At 43.4% G+C, this 13,240-nt stretch overlaps 1 protein-coding gene across 3 annotated transcripts in view; it reads right to left on the bottom strand.

The window, feature by feature from the left end:
- Positions 1 to 13,240, bottom strand: part of STK32A (serine/threonine kinase 32A) — a 105,220-nt gene that overhangs the window by 2,255 nt on the left and 89,725 nt on the right. For all 3 annotated transcript variants that reach the window (XM_066342557.1, XM_066342558.1, XM_066342556.1), the window contains exons 8-11: positions 10,598 to 10,695; positions 6,009 to 6,125; positions 3,553 to 3,678; positions 2,053 to 2,181 (exon numbers count right to left, since the gene is read on the bottom strand). In XM_066342557.1, the coding sequence (XP_066198654.1) occupies positions 2,053 to 2,181; positions 3,553 to 3,678; positions 6,009 to 6,125; positions 10,598 to 10,695 (470 nt within the window). The remainder of the gene's footprint in view (positions 1 to 2,052; positions 2,182 to 3,552; positions 3,679 to 6,008; positions 6,126 to 10,597; positions 10,696 to 13,240) is intronic.

Genomic DNA, 13,240 nt, shown 5'->3' with positions numbered 1-13,240 from the left:
TTCTTACTCACCTCTCATCTCCTGGCCGTTGTGTGAAAGATTGGGAGATTCTACTTGAATTTAATGAATAGCCTAGAAACATTATTTGCACCAAATTCTTTCTTTTTTTTCTTTTTCTTTTTACAGAGACAGAGTCAGAGAGAGGGATAGATAGGGACAGACAGACAGGAATGGAGAGAGATGAGAAGCATCAATCATCAGTTTTTCGTTGCGACACCTTAGCTGTTCATTGATTGCTTTCTCATATGTGCCTTGACCGTGGGCCTTCAGCAGACTGAGTGACCCCTTGCTCGAGCCAGCAACCTTGGGTCCAAGCTGGTGAGCTTTGCTCAAACCAGATGAGCCCGCGCTCAAGCTGGCGACCTCAGGGTCTCGAACCTGGGTCCTCAGCATCCCAGTTCGATGCTCTGTCCACTGCGCCACAGCCTGGTCAGGCTGCATTGAATTCTTATCAAACACCCCCCCCCCAATAACTGCTGAGGTTCATGAACTAGACTTTAACAGCAGCAAACAGAGCTCTCTTTATCTGTAACTTTCTCACTGACATGCAAATCATTTGCTATGATGTTTTACTGTCTGACTTTCAACACCTGTCAATGACTTTTCCATCCTCTCGAGAAAATTTAACCTCTAAAAAACACTATCAGGCTCAAGACAGCAACAGCCCAATGTTTTAAAAGTCTGTAACAGTTACTTCTGATGAAATATGTTATTCTTTAAGGAAAAAATGTCATTCATTCATTTTTTTTAATCCAGGAATTATAAATACTGTGCCCTCAAGTCCTGAAGGGTTTTCTTTCTTTCCCAAGCAAATGCCTAAGTGATAAGAAAGGAAACAATAAAAAGGAAAGGAAATTTCAGAAAAGGGGGGAGGGGAGCAAAACAAAGCAGAGAGAAAAGACCCTGCTACTCCTTCCTCTAACGCTCACACAGGGGAACTCGGAACCCTGAGGGTGTCCAGTCTCCTGTGGGCCTGACGCCATGGGGGAAAGACAGTCTGACAGCTCCAGGGAGCAGCAGCTTTGCTCCGAGATTTTAGGAAAACTATTTTTAACACTAAAATATTGCATAAATTATAAATATATAAACATGTAAAATATTACATAATATTTTACAATATATTTACATGTTTTGTTTATATATTTTATATGTCTGTTTATATATTTATGTGCATATTATGTTTTACTTACATTTATAATGCATATACAAAATATTTTTATATATTATATAAAATATTTTATGTATTTTATATATTACATGAACAAAACACACATAAATATATATATACACATGTAAAATATATAACATATAAGATAGAACATGATAAAAGGCATTTATAAAACAGCTACAGGTAACACAATAGTATGTAAATGGTAAAAACTAAAATCTTTGTCCCTGAGGTTGGAAAAAGACAAAGCAGCTCACTTTCACCATTGCTATTTGGCATTGTACTGGAACGCTAGCCAGAGTCGACCACATAAGAATTCCATCATTTCTTCTACATTAGCTAACCCTGCAATAGTGAAATTTTGCTTGTAGCAAAGAACAGACACCACTTCTAGGGCTGGCTGCTCCCAGTGGGAGTGAGGCCCCAAACAGCCAGGTATATCCATGCATAGCTCAGAGACGACGTGGGTTCGGTTCCAGAACACCTCAATAAAGTGATTATCACAATAAAGCAAATAGTAAATTTTCTTTGCCGGTGAAGAGTGTTGCTTTCGATTTGTAAAAAAAAAAAAAAAAAAGCCATAACATGAAAGCAAAGGCACATAAAACAAAGTATATCTGTTCTTTGAAACCTGCCCACTGACCATAGGTTTAGGGGTAGTCACCTGGCCCAGGTGTGGCTAACTCGTCTCTCCCAGGAAACTGGCAATACTGAATTGAGAGCTGGAAGTTCATGAGCGAGCTAGATAGGCCACAGCGAAACGTTGCTGCTAGGCCCCCTAGAGCCGCCCAGGTGTTCGGCTTCTCCGCCCATTCACAAGGGGGCAAAGCTGGGTGCTGGATGACTCCCCAGAAGGTTCCCAGGATTGCGCAGGGCCTGCTCACCTGAGAGGAGTCACATTTCTTCATCTCCTTCTCCTTCTTCGCGAGCCGCTTTTTTTTCTTGTGAAGAGGTTTGGACTCTAAAATCATTTCTTCAAGTTCAAAGGTGGGGTCGCAATTCAGCCTGCCTTTCTGCAGGGAAGACAGGCGGACTCGCTCAGATCCAAGGATCACTCGCATACACCGGGGCGCATGCGCAGAAAACCCTGTGGCGCTGAAGGAGCCGCCCGGGACAATGACCTAGGATTCCTGCACTAAGTTTTGGGTAATGTTTGGCCAGCAGTGTTCTTCACATCCTTATAGTTTACATTTTATTTTTCTAAACTTCCCCATGAGCCTTTCATGAGTTGAAAGGAAGTCAAATGATAATAATTTTTCTACAGTTTGAGCTTCTGGGTTCTGTGTCTCGAAAGTATGTTCTAACCATCACGTCGATGATTAGAATCACCTGAGTTGTTTGCTCAGCCTCCCCGTTCCCCCAACGAGGCTTCTTGGATCTGTGTTTCTGAGCACGAGGCCCTGGAAAGGGCACCAGCTCCGCAGGTGGTGCTGATTCAGCCTCGAGTCAGCCCCGCGGGTGGGCGGCCCTGAGCAGCGCTTGTGGTTCATTGTCACGGTGCGGGGTGTGGGAGCAGCAGCCATGGCGCCTACGTCTCCCCAGTGTCATGCGTCAACCTGGTACGAGTTGCCCCTACTGGACCCTGCGAAGTGGCCAGGTAAGTCCTTGACCCCACCCTCCGGTCACTCCATAAGCAGCGGTTCTCCCCCCCCAGGATTCCAGCCCCTGCCGTCTCACGGCGCACTTTGACCGGGTTCCGGCTTTCCCTGCGGCAGTCTGCAGGAGGCCAAGTGTCCCCTGGCCGGGGACTTATCCAGTGGCCATTAGCTCCCTTTGGCTCTCAGTCATCACTGTGAATGGTAAAAATAAATAGCTCACCACAACCTAACAGTTTGCAATCCTTTGACTCATAGAACCCCATGGATACAAATTCCTGTCTTTGGAATCAGAAAGCACTGTGTTTTCTCAACTAGCAGATTCCCAGAAAGGACAACGGCAGGTCTTTGAGGTTTTAGTTCAGTGTAACACTGAGCAGATGTGAAGGAACTTAACTCTTGTTTGTATCAATCAGCCAGGGGTAAAATTGGCTTCATCTTGTCATTTCTCTTAAAGTCACAGGGCCTCCTGATGACGTTAAGTGAGGACTATGTATTAGGAGGATTAGCGCTTCTTTAAAAAAAAAATGCACAATACAAAAAATGGTTAGAAAGTAGAAATCCAAACACAGATAGATGGATTAGAATTTGAACTCAGCCACTTGCTAGCCATGTGTCCCTTTGGTGGCCAAGTTACCTGTGTGTGCCTCAGTTTTCTCATGGGCAGAATAGGAAGTTAGGCTGTCTGGCAAGACTGGTGTGGTTATCTAACGAGACGTGTGTGTGTCTGGTACACAGGGGGATGTGCACTGACTGAGCATTATCACGGGTTTGCTAGGATCGACTCACATTAGGAGTGAAACCCGGAGTGAGCCTCTTCTGCAAAACCGCATCCCAGTTCACGTCATACATATACGAGAAGTTCTGAACGTCGCACAAATGAGAAAACCGCTGGTCCGGATTAGGCTCCAGTAGCTGTCAAAGGAATAGAAACATCAAGATCACAAGGAAGGTCAAAATGGGAGTGAAAAACAACCCCATACAAATCCCCTTGGTATATTTTCAAGTGTAGGATTAAAGAAAATAAGGCAGCGTTCCCCTTCCCTAACCCCATAAACAAATAATACAGATCAACGCCCAGTTAGAATGAATCGTAAATTGGTTTTTGCAAGGTGAGGAGTCAAAGTAGCTTGTCTTCTTGGGTCAAACATACCTTTGAGGATGGCTGATTCTGCGTCTTACTAACTATGGCCAAGTTCATTCTCTAAATCTCAGTTCACCCATCTGTAAAAAGGGGATACTATCCTATTTCATAAGGTTGCAGCTAGGATTCAATGAGATCACCTATGTAAGGACAGTTCTTATTAGGTGACAAATGTGCACATGTTTTTACAAATGAAATACATCTCCCACTAAAAATTTTAGCTGTTTTTGCAACTAACCAGAATATATTGGAGGTGACAAAGAAAAGATGTAAGTAAGGTTACTGTTACAGTTCTGGGTTTTATGAACTGGGATTAAAGATATTTTTTCTCCCTAACCACTCCAGAACCAACAACATTACATCAACCCCATGGATCACGTGGGAAATGGTCATTCTCCCTGAGAACCATCCTGGAGGTAACAACCTGGGACCACCAGGGTGGGAGTTTGGGGACCAAGAAGGCTGTCTTAGGACTGAGGACAATTTATTATTCATCTCTGATGTTACGAACGGCAGTGTCCCTCTGCTAAAGTGGAGAACTTGACCCCAAGGATGAGACACAGGTTTGAATCCTTAGCTCCAAAAGCTCTTTTCCTTAACCTGCCAAGACCTGTGCAATTTTCCTTCTCGAAAAAAAGCCACACTCATCCTCTCGGGGTCCATACTCTTTCATTCACGTGACCGTTCAATAAACACAATTGAGCATCGGCTATGATTGTTCTTAATCTCTTTTGATGAATATGGATACCATGAAAATCTGATGAAAGCTATGGGCCTTGTTAATTCAAATACCAGATTTTACTACACATTGGGCTGTGTCAGATGCTGAGGATACAATGGTGACCCAGTCAGATGTGGTTCCTTGTGCAGCTTAGAAGACAATGACTGTTAACCCAAGAAGCACATATACTACGCAGAATTTCCCATTGTGAAAATGCTATGAAGGAAAGATAGTGCTATGTGAGCTTGCCAAAGGGAGGATCCCCAAGGAAGTGATGTTGGAGCTGAGATCTAAAGTTGTCCTTCTGAGATCATGGAGAAGAACCAGTTGTTTGTTCATTTCTTTGTCTAATTTCCAACCCACTAAAATCAGTGTGAGCTATTCTTGTGCACAGCTCGTATAGAATTCTACACAACGTGGAGTTTGACTTAACTTGAACTGGACATCACCAAACAGGCTTTACCCTGTTTAGTGAGATGAGTCCTCTCACCATGTGCTTAGGGGCATCAGGAGTATCAAATTGCTTAACATTTTTTTTCTAAAGGTTTCTCTCAGTTTCTGAACTGTCATGAACCTAGAGGAAACAATTCATGGACTTGAACCAATCAGTAAATCACCCTGAATAGTCTGAAGGAGGGGGCTGGAAAGGTTGGAGAGGGGCTCGTGTTCTAGGCAGAGGGACTGGTGTGTGCAAAGGGCCTGTGGTGAGAGCCTGCTGTGTGAGAATGAGGAGGGGTAGGGAAATCAGAAAAAGACTAAAGCAGTTTATGTGTAATTGAAAGGGGAAGAGAGGTCTACAAAAAGGCTTGAGAGATAGTTAGAACCTTTATATCATATAAATGATTTTTACCTTTATTCTAAGAACAATGGGAAGACAGTGAAGCTTGCTTTGAACAGATCACTATGGGACAGAAAGGAGTGTGTAAAAGGGAACAGGAACACAGCAGTTATTAGACTCAACGGTGGTAGAATTGGGAAGACAGCAATGGAGATAGAAGTGACAGGTTCAAAGAATATTTAAAAGGTCAAATTACAAACTTGGTGATGGATTAGATAGGGAGATGATAAATGATTTCTGGTGTCTGCTTGCATAAGTGAATGGGTGGAGAGGCCAGCCCCTAAGACAGGGAACTCTGGACATAGTCTAGGGAATACGAAGAGATCAGGAAGCCCATTTTGGGCACACTGAGCTTGAGATGGCTTTGGGACACCAGGAGGACATGCGCATTGCCTTAAGGAAGCCACAGATTTGCAAGATGTTAGCCGCAAAGCCCTAGAAATGTACACGATCACACTGCCTCTAGCACCGTCCTCGAATCTCCAGCCAGAGAGCAAGCTGCTGCTTTGTCATCTCCTTTGTCATGCAGTCCTCCTGCTTACCTTTTTAATAAATGACACCATTTGCGGTGACCAGGCAGAAGGGTAAGTCACAATAGCCGTCTCAAACAGGTGTGCAATTTCCTTGCTGGAGGTACTGGAGCGAATATGATACGGTCTCTTAAGGGAGAGAGGAAGGAAGAGTCTCCATGTTTATAAGGTGAAAGGGAAAAAACACATTGCTTCGCAAATATTTCTGAGTTAAGTTTTCAACCAGTAAAATCTCCATATTATTTTCTGACCCCTTCCAGCTGGTGGGTGTGTTGGCATATGCATATATGGTCCAATGTTGCCAGGTTGCCTACGTTTTCAAACTAGAAAACCCATGGATTCTTTTGAAATCTCAGACTTTCTGAAAGTTGGTGATTCTACTAGGCCAAACAAAAGATTTCTTGTAGGCTATATCCACCTCTGAGAGTCTAATGTAGAACTGTTTTATAAGGCAACTTATATGCATATTTTCATAAAATATTGGTTACAGGCTGAGTAAGTTAAAGTTTGAAATAATTGTTATTTAGTTTGCTTTTCCAGAGTTTTACCATAAACCACTTTTCACTTGTTTGAATCATAATGAATACATTTGGAATACAAAGTTACCCAGAAGACTTCAACCCTGTCCTGCATGTTATGAGTTCCTGGTTCTATGGGTGGGGGTTGGCCAATTTTATGAAGAGGCAAAAGTACTTTTACTTCTGAGAGAACAAGGATCTTCTACAGCAGGGGTCCCCAAACTTTTTACACAGGGGGCCAGTTCACTATCCCTCAGACCGTTGGAGGGCCAGACTATAAAAAAAACTATGAACAAATCCCTATGCACACTGCACATATCTTATTTTAAAGTAAAAAAACAAAACGGGAACAAATACAATATTTAAAATAAAGAACAAATAAATTTAAATCAACAAACTGACCAGTATTTCAATGGGAATTATGCTCCTCTCACTGACCACCAATGAAAGAGGCGCCCCTTCCACAAGTGCAGCGGGGGGCGGATAAATGGCCTCAGGGGGCCGCATGTGGCCCGCGGGCCAGGCCGTAGTTTCGGGACCCCTGTTCTACAGTTTTAACTTAGGGTTTGGTGGGGAGGGGGCTGCCTTTATTACAGTTTTCATAAATGTCCACTAGAGGGCAGCCTTTACCTATAGTAATTCTATTTTGTAAAGGAATCAACGCTGGGGTGTTCTCTTTTCTGTGAAAGGAGAGCTACTAAAACCCCCAGATTATACCATACTCACATTTTGCCCATGGGGCCTAGTGCCCAGTAGGTGCTCATTACATGTTTGGCGAATGAACAAAATTTCCATATTGGATTAACCAACAAGACGGTTAGTATGGATATGTACATGTTCCACACGTCCACCCTTTTGAAATACTTAGTAACTGATGATGGATGGATGAACTACACTGGAAGGAATGGCAGAGTTTATTCATTTCCCTGTTGTAAATCAGCATTAAAAGGTAAAATATAGGCCCTGGCCGGTTGGCTCAGCGGTAGAGCGTCGGCCTAGCGTGCGGAGGACCCGGGTTCGATTCCCGGCCAGGGCACACAGGAGAAGCGCCCATTTGCTTCTCCACCCCTCCACCACGCTTTCCTCTCTGTCTCTCTCTTCCCCTCCCGCAGCCAAGGCTCCATTGGAGCAAAGTTGGCCCGGGCGCTGGGGGTGGCTCTGTGGCCTCTGCCTCAGGCGCTAGAGTGGCTCTGGTCGCATCTGCGACGCCCCAGAGGGGCAGAGCATTGCCCCCTGGTGGGCAGAGCGCCGCCCCTGGTGAGCGTGCCGGGTGGATCCCGGTCGGGCACATGCGGGAGTCTGTCTGACTGTCTCTCCCTGTTTCCAGCTTCAGAAAAGTAAAAAAAAAAAAAAAAAAAAAGGTAAAATATAATGAAGTGTTTGAGTACCGAAGGCAAAAGAATTCAAGGGCTAAACAGAGTCACACGATTTGTTTTCAATTCCTTCACCTGTAAAATGAACCCCCTCCTGAGACTGGAGGGAAAACTAAATGGCACAGTACATGTCAAGTTCTCCATAGCATAGCTAATACATATATTAAACATCATATGGTTACTGACACTGGGTAAAAAAGGTGCGTGTAAATGTGAACAGGGACCAAACAGTAAGATGAATCACCCTAAAGGTGAAGAAAGGGTTAACACTGCACAGGGCATGTTAGTTGCAGAACCATGAAGTGCTAGGAGCCGACCCCCTAAAAAGAAGCTTGGCCGGACTACTTTTTAATGCCAAGTCTAAAACAAGAACAACCACGTATAAAGGTGTAGGTGGAAATAGATCCTTATAAGAGCAGAATAGGTTCGGAATGGAGTCTGGCCGACTGTTAATTCCGATAGGCAGGATGGGAAGGTCAAAGGAAGATCTAATTTTTTTTTTTTTTGCAAAGGAATAGAGACTTTTATTTAATAGACTCTGCATATCTTGATAATCAAACATTTAAATATAGTGGAAATATCAATTTACTCCTCAGATTTGAACCAGAGATTGTCAGATGATTGAGTAATGTTTTTTAGTCTTATTTTTATTAATTTTAATGCAGTGACATTGATAAATCAGGGTACATATGTAGAGAGAAAACATCTCCAGATTATTTTGACATTTGATTATGTTGCATACCCCTCACCCAAAGTCAAATTGTCTTCTGCTACCTTCTATCTGGTTTTCTTTGTGCCCCTCCCTTCCCCCCCCCCCCACCCTCTCTGAAGGTCTAATTTTTTAATTGGGAGTATGCTTTGCCTTAGTGGATGTGGTTAATTTTACTTTTATTTTTCTACTTCTCTGTATTTTCCAATAACTTTAAATTCAGAAGGGCCATAAGAGAAGTGCCTATGTATCTGGGAGAGATACAGATCGCTTTAGCGAGATCAGGGGAAGTTTCTTCGAAGAGGGGCCGTGATGTCAGGGGCCTGAGAATGGGAAGGATTTGAATAAGAAACCCCTGGAGGAAGGTCTTCCCCACAAAGAAATTTGAAATAGTCTATGGGCAGTTCTTTAGTTAGAAAGGATCAATATGCATTTGAATATAAAGATTCTGAAAGGCCTTGCTGTTAAGACACATCCTTAACTTTATTCAAATTAAATTTAGCAATTCCCAAACTAATTTGAGAGCGAATTTTTAAAGACCAGGGTTTACCTTGGGAAATATCTTTATAGGCAAAGGAACACGAGGTTGGGGGGGGGGGACTCCCAAGAGGAGGAATCTAAAGAGGCCAAAGTCAGTTTATCAAGAGTCAATGTCATGCAAGTTGAAGCAAAATATGAAAAAATAATCTGTTTTTAAAGGATAGAGAATGCCAAGCTAAGATATCTGAAGACTGTGTTTGTTGGGTGGGGGTAAGTCGTGTGAAGGGTGTGTGTGTGTGTGTGTGTGTGTGTGTGTGTGTGTGTGTGACTATATAAAGCATTGGGAACAGCAGTATTTGTTTTCATGGAAGTTCACATCTCTGCTTTAAAAAATGAGCTGATCCCCATGTTCATTGCAGCATAGTCACAAAAGCCAAGATGTGGAAACAACCAAAGTGTCCATGAACAGATGAACAAATAAAGATGTGGTGCAGATATACAGGGTGGACAAAAGTAGGTTTACAGTCATTCATATGGAAAATAATACAGTGATTAACAAAAACACAAACATAAACTCTTATGCATACTCATAACTGTAAGTCTACCTTTGCCCCAGCCTGTACCCGCTGTTTACGACAGCCTGGATGGACTTTGAAGGCAGTGTGCTAAGTGAAACAAGGTGGAATCTAAAAAGACCAAAAGAGTCAAACTCATAGAAACAGACAAGAGAAGAGGTTGCTGGGGGCTGGAAGGGGTGGAGAAAATAGAAAGAGGTTGGTAATGGGTCCACACTTCCAGCTATTAGATAAGATCTGAGGATCTAATGTAAAACGTGGTCACTAAAGTGGATACCACTGGATTGTATAATTAAAATTTGCTAATAAAGCAGAATTTAAATGTTCTACCTATAATCTATCAATATAATAGTAATTCTTTTTCACCTTTCTAAACAACTTCTGACAATATGAATACTTCAAATAGGCAACATCCATCTGAGGCATTTTCTTAGTTTAACAAATATTTCTTTTTAAAAGGGAACTATTATAATTTGCCACTAAACCCAGAACCCAGGAGCCAAATGACAGACAAGACTCCAACAAGACAGGGCATGAATTGTGTTGTATAAATAATTCACACTCACCTTGGGAAGTGTGTCTGAGTTAGAGTCCTGTACCGTGACTGCAAAATGCGTTTCTTTAAACAAATATATTTATACAAGATATTTAGTGAAGCATATTGATTTCCTCCCACCTGGGAGTTTATAATCTTCACATTATTCATTGGATTTTATCTGCATAATTTAATGTGAGCTTGCATGCTTGGTCCGTAGTTAGGAGAATAGATGAATGCAGACATCCCAAGGGTTGTTAACGGTATCACAAAGCATAGTGATTTTCACCTCTCAAACAAACTGCTTGATTTTTAGCAAACACACACACAAAAAAAAAAATAATCCACCTTTTCATTCTAAAAATGGAAGTTGCTGGAAGAGTAACCAAGAGAAGTGCAATGCCACCGTACCCGGCCTCTCAGGAGCTCGTACGCTGTCACGCCCAGGGACCACCAGTCGATAGCAAAGGAATAGCCGGCTTCTCTTCTGGAGTTGAACATCTCGGGTGCTGAACACACAGGAAAGTTAGGTCTGTTTTACTCCCTGAGACATTAACAAATCTTTTCCCAGCATGGTCCCCCAAAGGCGAAACACCAGGATAAAGGGCAGAAACCCTTGTAGAGATGTTTGCCATCCATCACTACGTTGCTCACAGCAGGCAAAATGTCTAATTGTCTAGTCTCTCAGGAGCCTTATTCATCAGCCTACACAACAGGCAGGCACGGGCCTTGGTGAATTCATCCTTCTCATTCTTAGAACATGCACCAATGAGAAACGAGATCCCATCAGGCCTCACATGTGTGGCTAACCCTGAAAGCGAGATGGTGGAGATGATGTTATGTGTTGTCTTGATTTGGAAGGTTTGGGCTCAAGGGCTGAAATTTGTATTATGGTTGCAAACACCACTCAGAAGTTGGTGCAGTGTACGTTGAATTGGCTCTCCATCTCAGCCATCTTGAAGAGGCAAGGGCAACATTTGTATCCTGCTTTTGGGGGTGAGGGAAGGAGGGGAGTGGGCACTCTGAAAGACATAATGTTTTACAGCAACACAGTCCTTTGAATGGACTCCAATGGAAGGCAGAGCTATAGTCAACTTTAAGGCCAACTCCCCCTGCCCCCCAGTAGGGCATTCTCTAAGTACTTTGACACAACGTGAACCTTCTTCATAGTCTTCCAAGGCTGTCCCACCTCCTGGTGGGGTGGGGGTGGGGGTGGAGTAAAGAGAAGGAAACACAAAGCAAGGGCAGGTGTTTTATCTACTTGCTCACCACTACATTCCTAGTGCCCAGTATTAAGTGTGCCATTTAGTGTCTCTCAAGAGTCATTTATAGGATGAATGAACAATGCTGAGTCAATTAGTCAAGGAATGGTTGCAACCATTAGCTCTGGAGATGCGCTGTCTGAGTTCAAAACTTGCCTTTATCACTTACTGGGACCTTGAACAGGTCCATTGGTTGAGCTTCAGAATCCTCACCAGCAAACGAGAATAATGTAATTTCTCTAGAGGCGAGGAATTAAATAGAGCAAGCCACCTAGAAAGTGCTCAAATAATCAGACACCTTTATAGAGAGGCAAAGCTCGTTAACAATGGGCATTTTACCTAGCCAGGAGCCACACACACGTGACCCATCCTCTGGTGGTGAAGTGCTGGCTCCGGACAAAGGATCGTTGGGTCTGGGTCCTGCACACATCAGCTGGCCCTCCCAGTACACTCAGCTCTAAGTAAAACCCTGTGGACAACAGCCAATGAGAGGTAGAATGCTGACATCCCAGAGCCCAGGGCTGACCCTACGGGCAGGGGCCTGCGGTGCCTGGACTGTGCAGGATTCAATCCCTGCTGAATCCACCTTTCATGAAGAATGCATCCTTTCATTATTACGCATAATTCTGCACAATGTAAGTCACAGGTCCCTGGGCAGTTTCGGAGATCATAGCCTTGACCCGATGGTACCCCACAGACTGGATGGAATGGGCTGTAGTTCTGCTGTCCCTACTCAGCATCCCACAGCAAGTTGTCTCGCACAGTCCCTCAGGGTGACAGACACGCCACTTAGGAAAGCTGTGGAGCACTCTGAGGGATAAATAGACCATCGTGCTAAGAGAATACCTATCACACCACACATCACACTACTAAAGCTGTGAATTCGGTCATCTTGGGTTACCCTTGGAGTTTATGTGAGCATCTTTTTTTTATCCCCTTTTTCTACTTACTCTGTTTTTCAGCATGAAAACATTTGAATGTGTTCATTCATTCAACAAATCCGGTGTGCTAGGCATTGAGGAATGTTGGTAGAACATGGAGAAAATACATCACGTGCAAAAGATGGGTAACTCTTTGAGCCCTCAAAGAGCTGAAAAGCCAGAGCAGAGGGATAAGAGGGGCCCTTACACCCTCCAAGAGCATGCCCTGACCCCGAGCGGGGACCAGAGCGGTGGAGAGGGACCAAGCTTCTTCCAAATTCCTTCAAAGAGCCATTGGGTGTTTTGTCTGGTTTTTAAAGTATTTTAATCTACATTCAGAAAAGGAGATACAACATCAAAAAACAGTTTGACAAGTAGGTACACGCAAATGGCCAGGGGACCGTTACCCAGGTCACAAACTAGAATCTTGATCCCATCATTGTTCCTGTTGTGTTCATGACCCTAGAAGTAATCACCATTTTGAATTGATGCTAGTAATTCTTTTCCCTTTCTGCATAGAATTACTATCTACATATGCACTTCTAAACAATACTTCAGTTTTGCCTATACGTTATCTGTGTGTACATACATATGTATAGGGTGGGCAAAAGTAGGTTTACAGTTGTGAGTACTAAAAATGCAAGAGTTTATTCTTGTATCACTATTTATTTATTTACATTAGAACTGTAAACTTACTTTTTTTTTTCTGAAGTTGGAAACGGGGAGGCAGTCAGACAGACTCCCACATGCGCCTGACTGGGATCCACCCGGCACACCCACCAGGGGGTGATGCTCTGCCCATCTGAGGCGTTGCTCTGTTGCAACCAGAGCCATTCTAGCACCTGAGGCAGAGGCCACAGAGCCATCCTCAG

Source organism: Saccopteryx leptura, chromosome 6 (genome assembly GCF_036850995.1).
Source record: "Saccopteryx leptura isolate mSacLep1 chromosome 6, mSacLep1_pri_phased_curated, whole genome shotgun sequence".
NCBI lineage: Eukaryota > Metazoa > Chordata > Mammalia > Chiroptera > Emballonuridae > Saccopteryx > Saccopteryx leptura.
This window is presented reverse-complemented; position numbering and strand designations above follow the sequence as displayed.